Source organism: Sipha flava, unplaced genomic scaffold (assembly GCF_003268045.1).
Source record: "Sipha flava isolate LNK unplaced genomic scaffold, YSA_version1 49_pilon_pilon, whole genome shotgun sequence".
In the NCBI taxonomy this organism is placed as follows: Eukaryota; Metazoa; Arthropoda; class Insecta; order Hemiptera; family Aphididae; genus Sipha; species Sipha flava.
The window spans coordinates 607,583-634,063 of NW_020273360.1; the positions used below are offsets into that span (position 1 = coordinate 607,583).

Below are 26,481 nucleotides of genomic sequence, written 5' to 3' on the forward strand. Positions count from 1 at the left end.
TGTGTGTGTGTGTGTGTGTGTGTGTGTGTGTGTGTGTGTGTGTGTGTATGTGCGAGTACATATAAGTGAAAATAAAAGTTTACGCGACAGCGTTTTATCGTGTATAGTAGGACCTGGTATAAATATTTGACATTGTGTCTGACAATTTGAAGTTTGCGCGTATGAATACATGCACAGTAACGTAAGATTCAAAATAATTCAAAATAATGTGTCACACATACAATGTATATATATATATATATAATATAAAGTACTTCTCTTAAGCTTTAATTCATTACAGTTCATTTTCATAGTAACATAAGTGGAAAAATATAAAGCAAAATATAGAACGATTTCAACCGTGATGTTGTTATCACGTGGCCATACTAAATACCTTTTGGTGACATTTTTTTACTTCGGAAACTTGTTTACTCTTCACATGTATATTTTTTATCAATATGTATACATATATTGCTACAATATTTGTGTATACTTGCGCATGCGTTGCGAGTATGTACGTACATTTACGTGCGTGCTTCTATTCGTCTATATAATTATAACAGTGTGATAATAACATTTTAATTTATATGAGTAATTAAAATTCAAAAAGGGTATAAAGTTTTCTTTAATATTCTTCTACGCATGTTTTAGTTATTTGATATAGATTTTTTTTCTAATTAGCATATAGTTCGCAACGTTAAAATATTGCAAACAGTGAATAACTAATACAATTTTATAAATTTTTATAAATAAGGTACAGCTGTTCAACAGCAGTTATTTTCCTATAAAACAAATTTTTTTAATTACATTTGATTCCGGTAGCCACCAATAGTACTTATTATAGATTTGCATAACACAAAACCTGTATATTTGCAAGTATCAATTGATTATTGGAAAATTCAAACTTAAAAATTATTATTAAATTATTATTATAAAAGTTATGAACTTCACTTAAAAACTACTGCAATACTTTTAAAATTTAGTAAAATCAAAGTGTTGTTACTTTTTTGTTAACACACTATGTGGTATATAAGTAGCAAGGCTGGGAGTGTTGACGATTTTTTTTAACTCGTTAAGTTAAACTATTTTAAAATAATATAGTTAAGTTAAATTAAAAGTTATTTATATTTTTTTCGTTAAATCGTTAAGTTAAATGTTAACTTTGAAAAAAAAGTAACTTAACTTAGTTTAAAGTAAAAATTTTCTAATTTGTAAAAATAAAAAATTCCATACATAATATTAGTTTTTTACGCTCAAGAAAATTACTGAAAAGATTTTAAAAGATAAATAAAAGTATTAACTAGCTATCAAAAAATCAAAAGTCAAAAATAACAAACTTTCACAGAAATTAAAATAAGCTAATAAAGTAATAAACTAATAACAATATATTATAAATTCTAACGAGATGTAAACAGAACACATACTCGATAGTATAACTAATTAAAACAATACAGAATATATATTCGAGTAAGTATGTTTTTTATACACATTATATTAATATACTGTTGTTAGTTGGTTACAAGAGCATTCGAAAATTGAATAAAGTAGGTGACAATAAAAATACCGCTGAAAAATTGTATTAAATGGTAAGATAAATAATGTAAAAAAAATTTTAAATGTGTTCTGTACGAAATTACTATGATGACGTTCTCTCAAAATGTATTAAAACGCTTGATGTACAAACTACAATACATATTTTATATGCTTCGTTTATTGTAAACGCAATATAATAACAAATATGTTACTTCCTAACGAGTACATTTTGTTTATTTACGTGATATTATTATTATTCTATATAAAATATATAAAGTGTAAGTTATGATGTAAGACTGTTTATTTGCTAACCAGAATTGTATGTATTTATTTTCCGTCTCAAAAAATGTAAATTTATTGAGATATTGCAATATCATCTATATAATAACATTATGTACATATAAGTGCGCATACAGTGCTCGATATGTTCAGAGCAACTGAACTATTTTGTTCTAATTAAACTTAATGAATAGAACAGAAGTTCTCGCGTTTTTTTTAAAAGTTTTATACGCTTATATTTAAATATTTTTATGTTTTTAAGTCGTATTGACGGTTGATAATGTAATGATAACACGGTTGGAGGACCTATTATGCCTATGAGCCATTTTAACAATTTTTACAAAAATAATAAGGAATACAAGTTGAAGTGATATTTTCTAATTGAAGAAGGTAGTAGTAGTAATTGCGAGGATTGAACTTCTTTTGTTACGACGACATGAAAATGTTACAGAAACGCTCTTTTTTGTTCGTAAATTATTTATATCTCTACTTTTGTTTTTACATTTATAGCAATATAGGATTATGACGTATAGTATAGTAATCAACTCAGGATGTGAGTTTGATTAAATTTTTCATATATACGAGTATATTAGTATAATTATCAGCCGCAAAACTTATCATCTTTGAAACTTTGGAAGGAGGAAGATATTTTGATGGGGGGTTAGAAATCTGCACCTGAGTATATCACTGGTGCTGTGTATGACAATTGCCCTGCAGTATAAACCTGATTAAGACCCTCACCAATAATTGTAATATACATTTTATAAGAATAAAAAAATAGGTTCTGATTGAGGCTTTTGAAAAAATAATATACTTTGTACGCACTTAATTTTTAAAGATATTGAATTAGTTAAGCGGAAGGACATGGTTTTTGATTTTATATTAAACACGTGTCCTGATCTATAAATTAAATGGACTATGGTTGGTGGGTATGGGGTAATTGATTTCATAATTTTTTACACATGCGAGGTATTAAAAATAGATTTTTGTACGCGTTAAAGTGTTAACTATTACAGTTACTGAACATTAATGTTATTGGAAAACTTTTATCATAGAGAATATTGAGCATGCCAACGGCCACTACTGTGCAACCCCCCCCCTCTAAATACCTAATCCCTGTAGAATGTATAAAGTTCTAGTTGTGCCTAAAATAATGTTGAGCTAAACCTCTTCATGTGTCATATTAATGAAAATTGATTGGTAGATGGATATGAGTGAAACTAATGTTGTTGTTACATCGATCAAATCGAAATAAATAGTAGTGCTACTGATATGGATCCGGAATTATAATAAACGTTTCAATTTTTGATTGGCATAAATTGTACAATTTTAGGGTTAATTTTTTTGTTTTATCTCTATATATCGTTAATTTATATTCATTCTTCTTCTTCCTAAAATTGTCAGCCCATATAGAGCTATCGTAATACCATCACAAAACCTCTTCATTTTATTTGTTGTTTAATCTATTTATTATTCCAAAAATATAGAAAAAAATCTGTGCATCCTTTATTATTCTAAAATAAAACATTATTTTACCTATTTTTTAGGATATATGACCAGATTGAAGAACATTTGACATTATGCGCTCGGTTCAAAAGTCCCGGTACCTTATCTGTCGTGATAATGCATTTACAGTGAACAATACGCATATATAGTTTAAGATGATAATGCGGGAATGGAAGGTGAAGAGCAGGTATAGCGCGTTACTTGTTTAATACGTTCATTTTAAATGGGTATTAATTATTTCAAGGGGTTCCGCATTGGGTTTTCCTGTTTCCTGTGGATTATGGTCTATATACACTCAACGATGAAACCCACCCGATATCGAATCACACCACTAATGATAAATCTATAACATCATAACATAACGTAATGAACATATATGGATATCTACTGGTGCCGACATTTTATGCCGAGGTCGATGGTGGCAGAAGGTAATACAGTGAAGTCAAGTGGTATATCGTTAATGTATAAATCTATTATCCATATTGATCATTGTTAATGATTATTTGGTATAATTATTATAATTAGGTCGTATGTATACACACAAACTCATCAATTACACGCTCTTTGTATTATGGATATACCTCACGAGATTTTAAATTTATTTTTTGATTGATTAATGAAAGATTCTATTGTCCTCGGAACACCCGTAGCGTAATTTATTCGATGTCAACCGATGTGTCATGGAGCAAATTTATAAATGAGGAATTCAAATCAGACTATACCAAAAAACACAGAATGGCTTTAAATTTTGATATTATCCATAGTATACACGCACATGCACACTCTACCTTTTGTAAAGATTCCAAACGACAATAATATTAAATTACTATAACTATACTTATACTATTATAATTATTATTACTGTGTTATATTGTGCTTTATCGCGGTTTATAGTATTTAAAACAAATTATTTATATTCTACGTTCCGTTATATTTTTTATAGAAGTATTTTTAATAAATAATAACTCTTGCACATCATTGTAATACATTTGACTATGGATCATCTAAAGCATAATATAACCGGATGTTTAAATATTAACCATGGTCAGATTACTCAATTAGATAATAAGGAAATTGACTTGTTATGACTTCTCGCAAACAACTATTAGAGAATATTATTAAATAACACAAGTATGCTTTTTATTAAATTTGCTTATACTTTAATACTACCGATTACATTAAAACACTCGTAAAATATAATCACCACACGTTTATTCTTTACGTAGTATTTCTGCAAAAGAAAACAATCATAATTTTAAGTTTTTAATGAAACTTCAAGATACAAAACTATAGTTTAAAGTACTTTATGGAATTTTCTAAATAAATTAGTGACTCTGGAAGATTAAATATTTTTAAATAATTTATCAATAAAAATAATTAACCTTATAAAATATAAAATTGTAAACAGTTTATGATAGTAACATAATTTAACTAACCTATATAAAAAATATTATGGATTTTACTAGTTTATTAAAATACAATCGAAATATATAATATACATTTCATTTATTCAATAATCTTAAATATTTTTAAATTGAGTTACAAAAAAAAATGTGATTTAATTTGCTGTGTAACAATAGTAATTTGTTCAAAAAAATTTCTAAATCAATATACCATAGTGTACTAATAGTATTTTAGATATTTATTCTATCTTAAGACAAAAGTTTTTATTGCAGCATATTTTTATACCAAGTATACATTTAGAATCACATCTCTTAAAAAAAAAATAAAACTAGAATTAAAAGTGACTATAATAATAATAACAGTTAAATTACCTAACATATTTTAAGTAAATTTCTATAAATTGTTCTTACAAGAATCAAATGTTACGACAATATCACAAATTAACAAATTAAGTGAAGTCAAAAAGTAAATAAGACATGAAATCAGATTACTGTATGAAGAACCAAAATTACTAAGAAAACATAAAAAAAAACATATAGATATAAATTATATTGGATGTCTATTTTATCGACTGAATCTTTGACAAAATTAAATAACATTGTAATATAGGTGAAAGACACACTAGCTTTCTTTCTTTTTTTTTATATATAAGAAAAATTTACTGACCCAAGAGTCGTTACACTTTTTGTATGTAATTTGATTTGCACGAGATAAATAGTATTTTTGTGTATAACTATTGTAATATTTACAGCGATTATGGTACTATATTAAACATTGATCAATGATCAATGATTATTATTGGTAAACTATGTAAAAATTATGTTCGAAAATTATCATTTATTACAAAAAAATTTAAACTAGAAATCGTTCAAATTATTTCTATTAAAATGTCAGTATATAATGCAGCGTAGCCTGACTACAAACACTTTTATGCCAAAAAAAATTACAAATATAGGTCTATCCACATCAAAATATTTTATCCTATTTTTTATTTTTTAATTTTTAAAAGCCATTTTACAATGTGTGTATAAATTATTATAATAAGAAAATGTACAATAGGACTGAAATAATATATAAGCAACGTGTTGAGGAAAAACCTATTGGTAACCCCTCTTTTCCTAACCTAATACAATTCTACGTCATTTTTGTTTAAATCTGCGTGGCAGATTTTTTAGAAGGGTGGTGGTGGATATACGAATATGGGATATCAGAGTATTACTATGTGTGCATAAATATTGTAGGAAACATTAATACGTGGTTTTGGTCCATTCGGTAGTATACTTATTTTTAAGTCCTTGTGTAAGGAAAGGTTAGAAACGTACCCTGGAGCTTCGGTTAGTAGCTTAAACGCAATTTATTGGAATGCCTTAGTTGACTTAATATTTGAGGGATGGAGCAGGAACTCAGATTTTGATTCCATAAGATCAAATGATTTTTATTAACTTTTACGTAAAGTATTCTATCTAACAATATTTACGAACAATTAACAGCACCAGCGGTTTTGTTTATTTTAAAGATTATTATAACAAAAAAAGCATGATAGCCAAGTACAAAGCAGATACATTTCATTGGGTTATTTATAAATTAAGGTACTGTATCATTATTTTTAAATTATCAATAAATTATAACATACTATTTGCTACAATAACCTACTAAAATTACATTTTCAAAATATTGATTAGAAATTATATAATTTACTGTTATTAGAATAATGAAAATACAAATTGTATTGAATATTTAGTTCTTATCACCATGTAATTAGTAATCTATTTTATATTAGAAATTACTTTTGTAATTGTGATATTTTTATGAGTAATTTACCAATCTTTTTTTTATTTTTTTATTAATTTATTTTTATTTATTTGGTATCTATATCATTTTTATTAAAATTACATGGCGTTGTATAAATTATAATAATTATTAATATAATTGAGTTGAATAATGTAGTAGTTTTTTAGAAAATAATCACGAATATAACCATGCATAAGTATTTTTATAGATGAAAAATTACTTGTTATGTATAAGGATGCAATTAATATTCTCAAAATATGCTGTCAGTATTTGTTATCATTATTTAAAATGAGTACCGATATATTTATGTAAATCAATATTTAAATACAATTTTAATTAAATGTTTTTAATTAGTTTACTAACCATAGTTATTTTTATTTTGTTGATCTACAATCATAACATTTTATAATTTTATAATCATCTAAAACAATAATCACTTATTATTAATCACATTATTAATAAATGGAAGAAGCAGTTTATTAACAGCACCATAGGTACACATTTTATAGTTTTATATTATATATATATATATATATATATATATATATTATAACTAAAATATTTTCAGTTTTTATTCTTTAATATAAGTTGTTTGCGTATTTATTGCGTTTTATTTTTAACTCCATACGCAGCGCTTAGTGAAGGATGAACAGGGCTAAAACGTTAAAAAAAACGTTAAGCCCTCTTCCGTATTTATGTTCTTAACCAAATTAATAATTTTGAGCATGTAAAAAAAAATAGCAATTGTAATTTACTACCATCGGGCTTACTACATTCTTACTCGCTACTACTGAATAAACAAAAATGCTATAGCAAAAAGCCAATTGCCAATCGTTTGAATTGCTTGGAACTTTTTATATTTTTTTCACGAACAAAAACTTAGTCATTTTTATCCTAGGTCATAATTCGTCACACACATTTAACACACACACAGTATATGTATATAGATGATATTATTACACCAAATAATATACCTAAAATGCTCGACGTATATTAGATGTTATTTATTATTTATAACTAATTATTCTATATTAGTATTATTCGTATTCAATATAACTTATAATTATTTTGCTTACATTTCGTATTGTGATGTAAAAAAGGTTAATTAGAAAAAAATTATATTTTTATTAAATGAAAAGCTTTTTTAAAAAAACCGGCCATCAAGTTCGATAAATAGCGCAATTTGACTTTCGAACAGTATATATACTAGTGGTTGGAATTAAATTCGGGGATTCTATGAAAATCGGACCAATCTGGCCTTGGTATTTCGGATTTCAGACTAAAAAATTCGGATTAACTGATTTTCAATGCCTAAATTTTATCTATTCCCTCTATTCTAATTAAAAAAACAAATTATTACAAAATAAGTGTAGTTATCAAAACTATATTAAAGACCATATATAAAAAAAACACGAACTTATTGAATTTTTCCAAATCCAGAATTCGAATTTAAGATTTTAAATTTCGAATTCCATGAACCCAGATTTTCAAACTTCAGCAAATCCAGATTATACCATGGTGTACGTATACTGGTATATACGCCTTTATTTTGCTCAGTAATTAAAATAAAATAAATAATAACGTGTCATATACATATAGATTATAATGCGTTTTTTGTTTGTTGCTTAAAACACAACAGAAATACATTCCAGGAGCGAATATGTGTCACAGAAGACATCGTAACCGTACACACACACATACACACACATACTCGTGTATATACATGCACACGTTATCACTGGCACATAACTACATACGCATTACACGCGTGTAACAGTATACGTTTCGTGCACAATTGATGTATACACACGTACTGTGTGTAGACATATCATTGAGCTATACGATTGCGTTGAGGTACATTACAACAGTGTACATATCACGTGTAATTATATAGGCTGCACCGGGTCCCCGGTTCGTTGCTAGCTAGCTCGTTTCAGTCGTCGTGTAACGCTGCTGCAGCAGCCTTTAATTTAATCGGAAAGATTTAAATCGTTGGATATGGAGGTTGATTTCCCAGGTTGCCGTGGTAACAGATGGGTTTTGGGTATCGGGTGGCGGTGGCTGCAGCGATGGAAATTGTTATTATTAATACCGTTTTAGCACGCGATTTCTAAAGCTAACAGCAACAATATGTTAAAGGTGTATACAAATGGGAAGATGTAACTGATGTATATACATATAAACATATACACACACATACACACACACACATATATATATTAAAAGGCATAGTATTTGCCTACTCGCATGTATATGGCGAGTTATATGGTTATATGTTATATGGCGAGAGAGGCGTAAGGGGGTAAATGATCGCACCAGGATTTTGTTAATGACGGCAATATCATATAAATATATATATATGTGGCTGTGAAAACGTTTTCCGAACAACGCAGAAAAACAGATGATAACATAATACGACCGCCGGAAATCAGATTTAGATTAATGTTTTCCAACAGAAATTATTTAAAACGATAAATTACCTAGCGGTCGAAATTATAGTTATCACTATCACTCAATATCAATAAATTTCGAGTAAGTAATTACTCTACTTTACGATCCGCATACAATATAGTAATAATAATAGTAGCAACATGAGTAGTAGTAGTAGTAGTAGTTATAGTTGTAGTAGTAGTAGCCGTAATAGTGGGAATAGATAACTCTGTAGTAATGGAGTAGTGTACTGTCGTAAATTAAAATATATAATAACTCAACTGTCTCTATAATATATATATATAAGAACCAAGTAACACGAATAGTATTACTTCAAGCTGGAGATAAAAATATCTGGAAACGGTATATTTATTTTCACAAGTATTTGATAAAACAAAAACGTTCGTAATTGAATCCATATTCTTGTGTACTAAAACTCAAATGCACTGAATTTTTTTTCGTGTTAAATTATTATGTATTTTATTTTCTCATTCGATGTGATTTATTAAACTACAGTAGTAAGGTAAACTTATCAACTAAAAAAATATGGTCGGTTTTTTTACTAATTTACTAATATATTTTTATAATTAATTATATATTATTACAGTATGTACGGAAAAGTATTTGAATTAATTTCCGAGAAAAAATGAAAAAAAAAAAAATGAAAAAGTACACTAATGATAATGACAATTCTAGGTAATACATACATTTATTTTTTTTATTACAAATTCGTCTATAGTTAACATGCGATTGACCCTTTTTATTGATTGCATAATGTCACACCCGTTTCACCTCCCCCGAGAGGTTCGTCCTTGTTCAAACGATTTATTATAAGATTTTCAAATCACAAAAAATATTGGTATAATAAATGTTTATAAATTATTATTGAAATAAAATATAAATAATTTACCATTTATGCGCACACAATATTTAAATTTATGAGTATAAGTTCCAAATATAAAATATGTTTAGACGAGATGTACAATACTTTACGAATTGGGAACCGATGAAAATTGGATCATGTTATTGAATTTTTTATTTAGTAAGTGAACTCAATACTTCAAAGCAAAGTTATTTCTCAACAAAAAATGTCGCTTGTTCCACCTGTGGATTTCGTGTTATTTTAATTTCCTCAGTTTTTTTTTATTTTTTATCTATGTTAATTTTTTAACTTTAGATTTTTTCGTACATTTTTTTATATCAACCGAACCAATGTTTTTATACTAATTTTACATACAAAAATACACCACGTAATCTATATTGATTAGGCAACGAATGCTCGTTACTGCGTATGGAGTTTTTCTATTACAACTTTTTTCTCTAACCTATTCTAGAATAATGAAATAATTTTAAATATATAAAATATATTTATATGACTCGTAAAAGTTTTATTGAAACCCCTCAAGTTTTATAAAGTTTTGAATATCGTTCAGTTAAACTTTTGTTTAATGTATTATGTTATTTTTCCTTAACAAATTAAAATAATTTATAAAAAAAACCATTAAATAGGTTAATTTAATCAATGTGTAACTTCAATTTTTTAATTTTATGTTTTATATTTTATAAATAAGGTAAATACTACCAAATTAATAAATTATTCTTATTTTATATATTTATTTTGTTAGCATATATTTTTTATTAAAATTATAAATGAAAAATACTGTAAAATAATTGTCTTTGAACTCTTGAATCAATTTTATTTTACTAAAAACATTTAATATTACTTATAATTATTAATCTAGGTTATAAATAAAACAGGACAAATATTAATTTTATACTATTGCTTACATTTAGCCTTAAAATATTTATTAATAATGAAAATGCACTTAACAGTGTTTTCATCATATTTTAGTGCAATAAATTTTATTATATTTATCACATGTAAAAAATGTTGTTTGGCGGTATTAAATTTTTAAATATATTAAAATCCGTTTGTGCTAACGGTAACCACCTTATTATATAAAAATAATTAAAAAAATAACATTAAAAAAAGAAAATTAAAATTATTATGAATTGGTCGAACAGTTACAATATTCTGATAAATATCATTTGTCTACTGTTATGTCACATTAATATTATAATCTTAAAAAAAATTTAAATATAAATATAAATTTTTTTTTATTAAGAAAATATACTCAGCTATTGGATATATAAAGTTAAATTGTACATGTATAATAAACAACAAAAACCGTTAATATTAAGATTTTATATTATTTTAATTTAATTTCTAGATTTTTGATCGTAAGTCAACGGCTTTGATTAATTAGATGAACCTGGCTATTGATCAAGTGTTATTTTGGTTATTATGTATTTCGGCAGTTGTTTCGAAGAGTTTTTGATTCATTCTGGTGGTATGGTATATTCGGCATTCTGTAAGTACATATATGTTTTGTGGTGACTTGTATTGCGCATAAATTAGCATGTAATCTTCTTTGGGTATTAAGTTACTATGATTTTCGTGGATCGATTCTAAGTCTTGTTAATACAACTTTGCGTTTTCTAGATATTTCAATGGAAAATGTCCAATTTCATATGTTGTGTTCAGACGTGTAACTAGGTTCATGAAATTTGGACCCTCCATGATATTTTTTTGTAACAGCAAATAAAATCACAATCCTTATAATTAGATCAAAATAAAATACTTTACAATAAAAACGTGTTATTAAAAAATATTTTAGTCTACAAAAAATTATTCTTATAAAAATTTACCACTGTAGAATGGTTCAATTTCGAACATTATTTTATCGTGAAGAGCGGATTCTTCGAAATTTAAAAATCTAAACATATTTTACGAAAATTAAAATCTGAAAAAGTGATTGGGTCTGAATTTGTATTATATTGTAAATGTAATGTAGAAAAAAATCCATTGAAATTATGTACATTTTGGATGCATGTAATGCAGTTTTATTTAAGTATACATTTTTTATAGAACATTTAAAAATATTAGCAGTTTCTATATCACCAGACGAACGTTTGTTTTTAACTAAATTAAAGCCCTTAAAAACATTGCTTCGTAATAAAACTGGAAATGAACGTTCAACGGGACTTACTGTTTTATTTGTGCATTGGAAGTATCTACTCTATAGACAAAGTATTGAAAACTGCCTCATACAAAAAAAAAAAAAATTATAATATAGACATTAGTTGAATATATTAAAAAATTATAAATTGTTTTGTATTATAAAATATTAGTCAGCTTATAGTAAAAATTAAAGATATAATATATCAATCACGGATGAGAATTGTACTAACATTTATTTCGACCTTCCCCCTACCCAAAAAATAAAAAATAAAATCCTAACTACGTGTCTCTTTGTGTTTTATTTAGTTTTGTTAAGTATGGAGTCAAGTCAATTTTTTAATAAAAATATATTCTATTGCTATTACATGTACATAATATACGTACATTTAATATTGTATGTATTTTCTAATCCATGCACCGAACATTATTACAATTATTTATTACAATTATCATTACTATTATTATTATTGATCTTAAGAAGTTGACTAACCGCTTTATTTTTTATAAATTGTTAATTATAAAGTTATTGATATTATATTTGGCACTATACTTGGTGACTATGTTCATATTATTTTCACATTTATTATACGGTCGAAAACATATTTCGCGCCAACGCAAACCTTATTTCATATCTAAATGTTCTATAATATTTTTAAGCTAATTTTGCTACTTACATGATCATTGTTTAAGATAAAAAATATTAATGTATATTATTAAAATAATAAAAAATTAAATAAAAATAAAATATTAGTAAATATTTAATACTCGTAAATTACATACAAATAAATAAACAAATAGTAAATTAATATAAATAAATAAATGCTAAGTCTGGAGTATCATTATTTTTGTAAAGTACGACTGGTTTCGAATAAAAAATTCGTTGATAGGTATATAAAAAGTCAATAAAATCATGATTATACTTTTTAATATACCTAACGATGCATTTTTGATTTCTGATCAATCCAAATTAAGCATTTATTTATTTATTTCTATAGGTATATAAACTATTTCATTAAATATATATATATTAAAATACGTTTACTTTCAAAGGTTATTACAGTTATAAAACGCAGTTTCTTTAAAAGATTTGGTGTTTGACATTCATTTTGTACGTATCATCAGTGTAAAAAAGTAGTAAATTATATTGTAAGAATAAAAAAAAAAATAATAATAAATCATATCCAATAAGTGGCTCTGAAAGAACTCCTCTTTAAAAGTAATCAAGATTTTGTTGGAAACGCACTTAATTAAATTTTTTTTTCAGGTTTTTGTAATGTTCATTAACTATACAAAAATTGTAAGTATAATTAATCTTGATATGATAAGATGTAAATATATAAAAAATGTTAACTCTTTCAGAAGTAAAAAAAAAAAAACTTTTATTGCTTAACCATAACATCTCCTATGAATTCAGAAACCAAAATGTAAACTTATTCCTAAAGTAACATCAATCATTGAGAGAAAAATCAGTTTTGACCACCATAATTTTTAATATTAATTTATTCCCAATATAATGAGGTTAAAGGTGGATTGACCTTTAAATATTAATATTTTTAAAAAACTTTATTATAATATTTATATTTACATCGTAGGATTCTTAATTAATATTATTCGCTATACATCAAATTATGTACTCGTATTTTACTTGATAACAAATAAATAATGTTTCATATTTTAAACATATAAGCCAGTTAGTTATTTATGAATGACAAAAGAAAATAGTCTTAAAGATTTTTTATTTAATAATTTTGTTAACAATTAATTATAACAAAAACATCTAAACTCATAATTTTCCGTTTAATCATGTGATGTAATAACAATTTATAAATAGTTTTAATCTTTCTTTTTCACAACATTCTATAACACTTTTTTATACTTCATGCTGATTGCTATAAAATATTTTAATCGTATAAGAAATATAATGTAATGTAATTGCTGTCCTATAATAGTATAATACATATTTATATATGTTAACTATATGAAACAAAAAAATAGTGTAACAATGCAACTCCAAATGTACAAGCCACTGTAAGCTAATAAACTATGTATTTGAAGCCTAAATAAAAAGTAAAAAATAAGTAAAATGAGGATTATGTTTCAATGTAGTTAGAAAAATATTTTTTTTAAAATTTAATTAAAACACGTCGCCTTGGAATTAGGCTAGTAAAATAACAACAGCTTTAACTTATTAATAAGGTCAACACGCATTCGTTACTTTGATTATTTTTTTAATTATCTAGTGTTTACCATAAAAAAGTTAAAAAAAACATTAATTAAGTACAATTTAATTATATACTTATAATTAATAATACGTGGCTAAGAGCCTAATAAATCTATTGCTTAAAATAACTCTTTACATTATTTGGAAAGATATAAAATTCCAAGTAATATGTTAGTAATTTCGTAGATATTAATTTATACATTTTAAATATTTAAAATAAGAAGACAATTTACAATCTCCCTAGAGAAATAAATCAATTTAACTCCAAAAATATGTGATTTAATTATAATGTATCCTTTGAATTTTTTTTGGTTAGATTGTTTTAATGTCATCACAACGGTAAGCCCGTATACCCGTATGCAGTGTTAAGACTTATCAAGATATAAATTATCTATTATTTTATCTAGATACAAATATAAACTTTATCTATTAATCTATCTTAGATAAACTCTTGAGATGTATTTTATGTATAATGTTAAGTTAATATTTTGAGTACCTTGGGAATTTTCCCATGCAACGTTTGAGTAGCTATGACAATAATATTTAGTAATAAAAATGTATAGTTAAAATGAATATCATTGAAAAAGTGGACCATACGTTTTTTTAATGTACATTTACTTCCTCCTAATGAGTATTGACCAAATGCAGCTATTATGTAGCACAGATTTATATATATATTTGTGAGCTTCATTAAGAATAACCATATATAATAACGAAAATTATAGCTTTTTAGACAATGAATATCAACTAACAATCATCGTCGTCGTCATCTACTGTTTCTTGTAAAAACTATTCAAATCTTCTTAAATATAAATCCTTTGATCTCCGCTGAGTAGTTTTCTTTTTAATAAAATTATATTAATAAGTTGTAAAATACTGCGATGTGTTAAACGACCAAACGGCCAAGCCTATTGCCCATCTACCATCAATAACCATTTGTTCGTGTTTTCCAGCTCGATATATCTTTCCGCTCTTTTTGCGGAAAACGTCAACGATTAAATTAAATTCAGAAATAAATATATAGTTCATTATCATATTTTAACCTACATTTTGATATTTTAAACAAATCAAATACTTATATAGACTTATATAATTTACTTATAGATACACTTCAAACACCACAAACAAATAAAAAAATGTATTCGTGATATGTCTGATATATTTTTTTTTTTTTTTGACAGTTCAATATAAAATCGTTTTTTTTTTAAATCTATCTGCTTTCTATCTAGATGAATTATGATTATCTTTTATTTTTTATAAAGATAATTTCAGTTGAGTTTATTTTTGTATTTTTGTCTTTATCTGAATAGATTTTTGGTATACTATTTTTATCTTTATAACTTTATCTAAATAAAAAAATTAACTGAACTCAACATTCAGTATGTAATATGAATGTATCTACACATTCGCATTGAATCAAAGAATTAGAGATCAAAAATTGAATCAGTATTTACTATTCTAGTAATTTTTTTTATTACAGTACCAAAAGGAAAATTTTTCATTATTTTTAAGCTGTTTTTTGTGTTTTAGTACTAATCCTTTATTAATGAACATTATCTTTTAGTTTACGACAAAATGTAAATGCTAACTTTTGAAAGCCGAGAAAAGACGATGTTTTTTCGCTAAAACAAATGAAATTAAAAACTCAACGACCCCGAAAGTATGACATCCAGTAATAAATGATTACTGTTAAATATACGTTATTATGTACACACAGAAACTCGTTACAGACTACAAGGAGTCACACCTTTGATATCATCGATCATCACCGACATTTATTGACAAAATACGAAGTATAAAAACGGAGTATGTAGTACGCGCAACACAACTAAGTGTATGCCAACGAGTCGTGAAGTGGTGAAAAATAAACACGACGTTTTTTGTTAAAAAAAATATGTACCCCGAAACCCATTCATCCACAACCGAAAATAATTATGCGCACTACCTATCTGAACGTCGAAAGTATAGCCGTGAACATAACTATCCCAATATAGAAAATCGAAATCGAAACTTGAATAATAACCTAATTCAATAAGATCGACCGTTTACATTGTATAATTTCGTTTATAATTTTATTATGATTAGACTTTCACAACACGTGTACACATCACGTATTGGACGGTTGAAAAACAAAAGCCAACGAATGGGCCCACGACCCCCGGGGGCGTTTCTAAATCCGGCGCAAAACGTGTGGAACGTTAGTTTATGCGACAATAACAGTGCGACGAGCGTGTACCTGTATCCTTCGGTGTGCGAGTGTCCGGCGGAACTCCTGGACGGTTCCGGTTGGCCGGCTACGGCGGCCGTCTGACAGTCGCAGTGCATGACGCACAGCACGATGGACGTGACGATGCATATGGTGAACGGGACGGCGAAGTAGTGCACGATGTCGGCGTACTGCTGCCGCTTGTCGTAGTCGATCACGACCAGCGTGCGATTCTGCCGGGAATAGTGGCACGGGAACGTAGCGCCCACGCTGCCGTACGCCTTGGTAAAATTGGAACAGGCGACGGCCGGCGGGTACCCGCAACCCTTGATGTTGACCAGTAGCACTGCTTCGGACACGATGAGGCCACCGGTGGCGTCGGCACCGGCACCGGCCGCGCCGCCTGCGCCGCCACCGGCCGTCCTGTACTCCACGTATATGTGATTGCAGTTGTACACGTCGCTGGTGCACCCCTCCCGGCACGAGCTCCACGTGCAGTTGTACAGGCCGGTCAGCTGTTCGCGCCGCACCGTCGTGCACTGCACCGGTTCCGGCACGAAGTCGGCCAGCAGCGTGGACACGGCCGGGTCCACGTACAGCGGCACCAAGAACAGTAGCGCGGAGCCCGAGCCGACGGCGATCATGGCGAACGACAGCGTGGAGTAGAACCACACCTTCTCGCGCAGCGTCCGCGGCGTGCCGCGCTTTTGCTTCTTGGCCGCCGCTAATTCCAATAGCTTCTTCTTGCGCAGTTGCTGCTGCTTGGTGTCCAGCAACAGTTCGGAGCTGGCTGACCGCATCGCGTCGCATGGTGCGCGACCTTGCAGCCGGTCGCGCGCGTCGTCACGCACGCCACTATCGCGTCCGCGGTGGCCGATGCGCGGCCGCCGTATCCGTCGCCAACACTACCGCGATGACGGCCAACAACGACGCGGCGAGCCGACAACACCATCCGCGGGCGCGTGCGCGCGACGACAGCCGAACGGCGACGTGCAACACGGAAGAACGAGCTGTGGGAGGGGGGTGTGGGGGGACAGAGGAGCCTCGGGCGATTATCGTCGACGACGACGGCTTCTGCTGCTGCAAAAAGACGGACACGTGAACGCGTTCTTACGATTATTACCGTCGTCGTTATCAATCCAATAACGCAGTACGAGATTCGTAGCGTGTAAATGCGTTGCCTCCCTGCGGTTGCGACGATAACAGTTAGGGGACTTGGTGTGCACAAGGGGGAGGGGGGTTGAGGGACAGCGTCGTGGTCCGTGCTACGAGTGACGGTCTGAAGCGGTGCGTGTGCCCGGACCGCCGTACGCCGACACACTAACGACGGCCGCGCGCGGCTTGGTGTGGTGCGTCTGACGGCACGTCGCGCGCGTCGCCCGGCGTAAAGCGCTGCTCGGCTGTCTGCCGGCCACCCGCGCCGCCCGCGCGCTCTCGACATGCACGCTCGGCCGCTACCACCGACGACTGTGACGACTGTTCCGCGGGGCACACGAACACGCGCACACATATCATCTACCCCCGGGCTTTGAACAGCGGCGAACGCACGTGCGTAACCTTTGCCGATAGCGATGCACATGAGCCCTGGAACGGCCCTCGTGGCCGAGCTATTGCCGCGGTCTTTGTCCGCGTGCAAGTGGCAGTGCTCGACCAGTTCTCAGCGTCAACAGTTACTTGTTTCGAAAATCTATCATGCATTTCTCCGATTACGAAAACATTATTTGTGTATTGTTTTCAGAACCGCGAAGAACGTATTACAAGCATATAAGGTTCCGAACCATTTGCAGTACTACCTTACGGTGTTCCCCCAGTGGCGTATCTATCGCCGATATCTATATAGTATGTACATATATAAAAAAAAATAGGGTATAGGCTTGGCAAATTTACGATGAATATTTGATTGATGGTTACGGACGGTTAAATGACCAAACATTTTAGGTTACCTTCACAAAAGGCACAATTGGCTGGGCTATTTTGATTCCTTTAAATACGTAAAATAATATACATATACATTTTTTTTTTTTTTACAATCCAAATAAATTTTTTTCAGGTCGAGTGTTACATAAAAATTTTTAAAATGATCAAGTGGTACTTAAATGTAAATACATTGAAAATCACTATTGTGAGATATTATATTTTTGGAATTCGATTTTCGTGTATTTGTACATTACTATTTCAACTAAGTTCTACGTAGTGTTTAAATCATTTTGAAAACGTAAACCATTTATCATCTGTATCAGTTTAAGTTAAATTTGTCCTTGTCTAGCTTTAGACAAAGGGGTATTTAATGATTGTACTAGTTGACATCACAGTACTCGTATATTAGAATGTGCATTGATTGATACGTATATGGTTAATAGTTTTCTACATCTAGTTAATTACGCAATCACACCATTTGACCACGGACCTTTTTCCAAATTGGCTTTCGGGTGACTGGATTGCATGTGCGTGATTCTGTAATATTAAAATATACACAACTGTCTCCTTCTGTAATTTAAAGTTATATCATATCGACAATCAACGCGAATCATAGTCACCGACATCCTTTTCTGTGTTCTCTTTAGACCGTTCAAAATTTAATCATTTTCACACAGATTTTTCTTTTATCGTTTTGGCTACAATAAAAACTATAAAATAATTGATCGATCGTTCAATATAAAAAACGTCATAAAAAAAATTGTATTTAAATAAATAAATATTTTATACAAACGTATACAAAAACACTGAGATATTACAACGTACAATTCTCCTAACCTAAACGATGTAATCAACGTTTTAACAGTTTCTATTATCCAAACTTATTAACGAAATAATTGACTATGGTGCACCATTTTTATCGCTACGGAAGCTTTACGCAAAAATTTATTTCGTTTTTTCTTTGTTTGACATAATCGTTCGTAGAATATTATATTCGCAATATTACAGTGGGCCTGTAGTATAAATCGGAGAATAAACACTGAGTGTAAGTGATAAATCATCACTTACAATAGCGGTGGAACAGCGCTGGAAACACGTACCTAATTACGAATATTACTACGTTATACATTATAAATAAGAATAGGCCAAAACATTAAAAAAAAAAAAAAACTACAGCACATGTTATATATGGAAAAACATACATGCGTTCATGGAGTGGTGGTGGCTAATATAGCTAGCTGATGACAGCCAGACATATTGTTGTTGAAATACGAAATATTTCATAGTTCACATTTTTAGAAAACGCCCCCGAACAGTTTCTTGAGATGAAATATACACACGCACGCACACACACAAAACATACAGATACGTGTGCAAAAATAAATACATTCTACGCATACTAATACTTGTTACTACGTATACAAACATGTAACAAAAACTTTTTATTACAACTCATAATTTATTAGAATTTGACTAGAATGGAACGAAAAATCGTATAAAATATTGAAAGATAAATCAAGGAAAACCAATTTAAGTGTACAAAAATAAGTAGATAATTAAAATGAATACAAATAATTATGAAACAAGAAGCACATATTTAGATTTTTTTTGACTTCATAATGGAATTTTAATTTATAAACATTAATTTAAATTAAAAACCTATTTAATTTTGCTTTATTCATTTCCAAAAATATTTTCATTTTTCTATTACCCATTCAGCATTCACCATTCAATATCATTTGTATTTTAGGAACTTTTTTAATAGTTTTTAATATTAATATTTAAAGCTATTGAGAACTATCAAAATATTAATGACATACATCATGTTACCAATAGTACTTCCTTCTACCTTTGTGAATCGTGTGTACATTTTGTATTTAATATTAAGTGATATTTATATTTTACTTATTCATGTGATTTAATATAAAAAACTAGAAGTTTTTATCGAATGGCTTTTTTGAATATAACATATTAATTGTTAAATATATTCTAAATAATATCGGAAGCATCGATGTTCATCTTTAGACTACACAATAAGAGTGATCTTCTAATAGCAGTAATGCATATGGAAAGTAACTTGCAATTAAAAATTGACAGTTATTTTTGTTGCTTTTTCGACCGTCATTCGAGTGTGCGTGTTAAAGTGATATTTTAGATGTCAAAATTATTACTAGCTCATGTCAAATCCACACTCCGTAAATGGAGAAAAAGTTTCGTCCAACGACAGTGGTATAAATGGGATTGGTGATCCTAGTTTTGTAAGACGTCTGAACTCTAATAAGAACTTAAAAATATCTCTGATTTTCGTTGTCTGGTAAACATTACTTTAAATGACATAATTATTGTTGTAATTTTTGGCTGACAAAAAGTAACAATATTGAAATCATCAACAAATATATCGAATTAATGTCCAAGATTGTTTGAATCAATACTTGGACTATTTTTAATATCAAAAAGTATAATAAAAATTGAATTGGTCCTATGTTTACCATTATATGATTTAATCTAAAAATTAAATTATTATTAGTTCATATTATATTTTGTGTTTTAAAATTGTTATATACAATTTTTAATATTAAACAATTTAAATAATAAGAAAATTATGAAAGGAAAAAAATTTATATTAGGTATATAATAATATTTTTTTTAATTATGGTTGAAGTTTAATACGATGGATACATATTTCTTTTCATTATATTTCATGCATTTTCGTTGTCCTGATCAAAATAATGTAACTATTTCTTTTAAGTAAAAAGTATAACAAAAAAGTGTAAAGATATTTTAAATACTTTTAAATTAAACAATGCCTCTAATATTAACGAGAACAGATATTTTTTTACGTGTATTATAAGATAAACATTGATCAAAAATAGTAAAAAGTTAAAATACGTTTTAATTCAATATTTGAATTATAATATCTGTCTAATAAGATAAATCATATTGTTTGATTGTTTTTGGTTTTTTTACAGTTTTATGAGGAAACTACAGTCGATGATAAATATAACCATCAATAATCATTTCCATGGCAATTCATTCCATTTTACGGAAGTTCTATTTAAAATAACATTGAATTAAAAAAATTTTAACTGACTTGATTTATTTAATATTACTTATATAATTAAATGAAATAATTTAGACTTAATATAGCTTGTATTTTAAAATAACAAAGATATACGTAGCTATACATACATGTGTAAGCCGCTTTGAAAATAATTATTATTTTCTATTGTCTTGTCATGTCGATCAAGTTGTATCGAAAGAGCTTCTCATTTTTTTTATTTTTTATTTATTTATTTTTTTTTTTTTTTGGCTACCTACTCGAATTAAAACGTTCAAAGTTTCCATGTAATTTGCTAATTTACATCAGTAAATAAAAGTAAAAGCGATAAGACTTGTAATTTAAATGTTATATTTTAAAAACACGACAAAATAATATAATTTTATCATTTGAAAAAACTAATATTATCTTATTATCTATTAAAATTAAATTCGTAATATTATAAATATCTTCTCCAAATATATTACTTTTTTAAATTTTATAGACTTTTAATGGGTATGCTAACAGATTACAAAGAAAAGCTCTCTAAAAAAGAAGTTACAAATCTAATAATATTATGATACCTTAATGAATACTTACTTTGATCAATATAAATTAAATGAACAACTGTGTAAAAAAACTACAGGATATATAATTAAGTGTGTAAGTGTAAGGTAGAGGTTTAAAACAATTAAATCACTATTATATTAATATGTACTCTAAATCTAAGTATTCTTTTCAAAAGTACAATTTACTTTATTTTATCTAATTTTAATGTTATCTTTGTCGTTTATAATTTAAAATTTATAATCTACAATTACACACAATTCTGACATGATAATAAGTTTCTAAATATCAATTCTGTAAAATAATTAAAAAATCAGTAGCCAATAATAATAATAATAATAACGCGTTAAACAATAGTAATTTTTAAACTATAATGAAATAAAAACAAATCATCTATAGAATACACTAGAATATGATCATAAAGACTGTCCCATTTTTAGACGGCGTTCTTGTAGATGAGTATGAATTTATTATAATAAATATATGATATTATGACTTAAAAATCTTCGTGCATCGTGCACACACAAACTGTATATATTCCATTTTTTCAGGTATTTAAATTAAACATTTTCTATATCCGTATTGATAAGTGTAACATAGTAGAAAATATATTTATATTTTCTTAAAAATCCTTGTGTTGATGGTTAATAAACAACAACGCATGAAGATACACGTAACTACGTATTAGATTATGGCTTATACAATATATACAAGCGTTGTATGATTTACTATGTATCTAAGCTAAATTTTTTATATTGGTTTCAAGTGATTGATAAATAAATATATTTTATATCTTAAAAAATAATACAAAACTAAATACAGTCTTAAACTTTATAATTAAAGGCATAAACATATATTCAAAAATATTAAAAGCTCTTAAAAATGTTTAAATAAATAAAAGCTAAAAATATTTTAAAAATTATACAAACTCTGAGACTTGTTAAATGCTCTTGCAATTTAGAGTAAATTCAAAATATATTTGGAAGAAAATGTTTCAAAAAAAAAAAAAAAAACAATAATAATAAAAATAATATATTTTACTAACATACGTACCGTCAAAATTACTTTTATCTCTGAAAGACCAGACTAGAATAATGGATTGCTGATGTAGTGTTAAAAATGACATCATCATTGGGATAAAAATCATACACGATGAAAAATGTAAAATGTTATTAAGCTTTCTATTTATGATACGGCTTAATGGTATTAATAATGACACAAATAGTCATGAAAACACGTATTTACTTCATAAAAAGATAAAAAAAAAGATATATATATATATATATATATATATATTATAAATTAATGTGAGATATATAAGATAAGAAAATCATAAAAAATATATTTTATAAAAAAATATACGAAAGTTTTTAGGGAAAATTCTTCTTTTTTTTTTTAATTTTAGTGAAAATAGTATATTTTAAAGGCAATTCTGTGAAAAAGCTACTCAATAAAATATAATCTACTTGAAAGTAATCTAAAAATAAAAAATAATCTAACCATTTCAATTTATTATTCGCATAATCTCGAGTTTTTAATGCATCATTTTGCTACACAAAAATTTAAATACCCGTTGATTTTATTATGTTTTTTTTTATTAGTAACTTTAAAACTTCTTATTGACTTTACATCGATTTTAATGTTTTTATTCTGTGTATCATTGATTTAACATATATAATATATTAAATATTAAATTATATTTTCATTAGAAAATTGAGTTAAGTGTAAAATATAAATTTCTGTATACAAAATGTCTTCAAATAATTTTATAGTATAAATTAAAATAAATACTATGCCTAAAAACTTTTCCAAACAAAACAGCTAATGATAAAAGTATAATAATTATAATTATATTTTTTTACTGATATTATATTAGTGTATATTTTTTGTTTATTGTTTGTTAATTTCTTAGAAAACACATGTCTTATAAATATATGTCTGACCTTATAACTTTAGAGGAACTGACTTAAAAATATATTTAAATTATTTCAATTAATCCTCGTAATTATAGCTTATACTTTTTTAAGTTTTATTCCATTTGAAGTTGATACGCCAGTACACAAGATAGTTAACTGTTGTTTGGAGTTTTAACAAAGGGATCAAAATTTTATCACCCAAAAGAGTTTACAGAATCAAAATTTAATTTCTGATATCGTTATAGTGTAGTACAAAAATTATAATTTCATAGCATAATATTTCGTAATAAGGGAGTTGATTCCCGAGACATTATTAGATATGTATTAATTGATTCCCGGATCATTAAAAGTTATGTACGAGTTGATTCCCTATTGTTATACATCAATAGACTGCCCGATTGTAAAGAGTTTGCCATCCCACAATGTGCGCTTATGTTCACCGATGACACGCACGAATTTACGAGAAAAAAAATACCTAATTATTAAAAATGTTCGAAAATAATTTTTTACCTAATTACTAAAAAGGTTTAATAATCATTTTTTACCTACTAAATTTTTTTACTAACAATTTTTAAAAAATAATAAATATAATATAGTACAATAAATAAAAATTAAATGATTTTCAAAATATTAAACAAAAAAAAACAACATTTTTTAAGTAACTTGTCAGCCAACTCCTCGTGACGTTTCTTGGGTTACGTTAATAGACTAAATATTTGAATAAATATTGAAAAATATATATAATCAACTTATACATATTAACTTGTACATACCTCTTGATGTCCCGGGAATCAAATCGTACACAGCCTAATATTATATACTTTAAAGAACTAATCAACTGTTGATAACACATAATATACAGTTTAATTGTTTGTAAATAAGTGTATAGTATTGGATCACATCGTTCGCTGATATAGCAAAGTATTATGTACCTATACACTTTTTCAAATAATGACGATATTATTATAAAGTTAAGGTTCTGCACGAGTTCAATACATTTTATTAGATACTATCTTATCGGTATACAAAAATAATGGTATTAAAATTAATAAGTCAAATACAATGCATACATAAAACTCCACAGCTGCTTGTTTAATAAAAAGAACGATGAAAAGACATACATTTCAAGGGTCACCTAAAAATTTACATGTCAAATTTATATTTATGTTCAAATTGTTAGTGCATCATTCATTATTATATGGTAATTTTGATTATTTGAAAAACTAATAGGATTTTATAGTACACACATTTATATACAACATAATATAGTTGCATCTTTATAGTACATAAGTGTGTGTGAATATATATATATATATATATACATATATGCGTACATGTATAAAATAATGTAAATAATGTGAATCATTATTATACCACTAACGTATAACTTTAATATACCATAGTTACAATAAGTTGCGTTATGATTATGCGATAAAGTTTTATGTTCGCTGACAAGAATATTTTTAAATTCTCGATTTATTTTTAAAAACAATATCTCAGTGAAACAAAATTATAAGTAAATATTAAAATCCTCAACCTCTAACGTTTCGTTTATTATGCATCGAAAATAAAATCTTCTGAAAATACACTGTGTAATAGACAAGGCAGTTTTATATTGAATAGGACTATTTATTGTAATCCTACACATTTAATAGTTCATAAATATACTACATGATATTAATATCTTAACATTTTACATAACATAGTAAATTAAGATGCAATTATATTCTTATAAATATTATTTAACGTGTAATAGTGTTAAAATTCAGACTTGGGTAAAATACTTTTTAAAAGTATTTAGAAAAAATACTCTAATACTTACAAAAAATAGTATTCCAAATACTTTTAAAATACTTCTAGTTTTTATACTATAAATATAATGATATCATGTACAATATTATTCTATGTTCTATTATTAAATAATACAATATTAAATGTTAATTTCTCTCAGCTTCTATTAACCGGGACAAACTAAATGGTCGGCTGGCACACTGGGTCTGTTCTGGTAAAACTAGGGTGAATGGCAAGCCGAACCATAGAGAAATCAGAACCTCTCGAAGAAAAAAGACATGCCATGCAATATTTGTAGTTTCAATCATTATAATACATTACTAATATCAGTTGTCAACACAATGGAGAATACGTCATTATTCATCTTGTAAAGTTCACAAATATATAGAATTATTTATATATTTTTTTGTACGCAGAGTAATAATTCAGTATAAAACATTAATTTTTATTTGTTATTCAATTAAAAAACATCTTAAGAAATTTATTGATTATATTGTAAATACAGTGGTCAGATGGCTAGGAAAGTGCTTTAGAATAAATTAATAATCAAATAAAAAGAAAAAAAATTACATTGAATAACAAATAAGATCTTTGTTTTACTGAGAACCATAATAGAGAACAATAATAATTTAATTAACTTACCGATTGTAAATTAACTATTCAAGATACTTTGCATGCATACTTATTCAATAAACATATACATTTTATAATAATATCTATATATTCCTCTTAAAAATAAATCTATTTCATTTTTATAATAGTGTTTTTTTTTTTTTTTTTGGTAGGGGAGTTTATACAACAGGATATTTTTAACTAATAATTATCATACATGATATTATAGAACTGAATACAGTACCATATCACTTTATCTATTATTAGAAA

At 27.7% G+C, this 26,481-nt stretch overlaps 1 protein-coding gene across 1 annotated transcript in view; it reads right to left on the minus strand.

The window, feature by feature from the left end:
- LOC112690344 (protein tipE) overlaps nt 1–17,745 on the minus strand; it is a 68,167-nt gene extending 50,422 nt beyond the window's left edge. Inside the window, exon 1 of the mRNA XM_025564345.1 lies at nt 16,402–17,745. Coding sequence (XP_025420130.1) covers nt 16,402–17,171 — 770 coding nt within the window. The 5' untranslated portion in view covers nt 17,172–17,745. The remainder of the gene's footprint in view (nt 1–16,401) is intronic.
- Between the last annotated feature and the right edge of the window lie 8,736 nt (nt 17,746–26,481).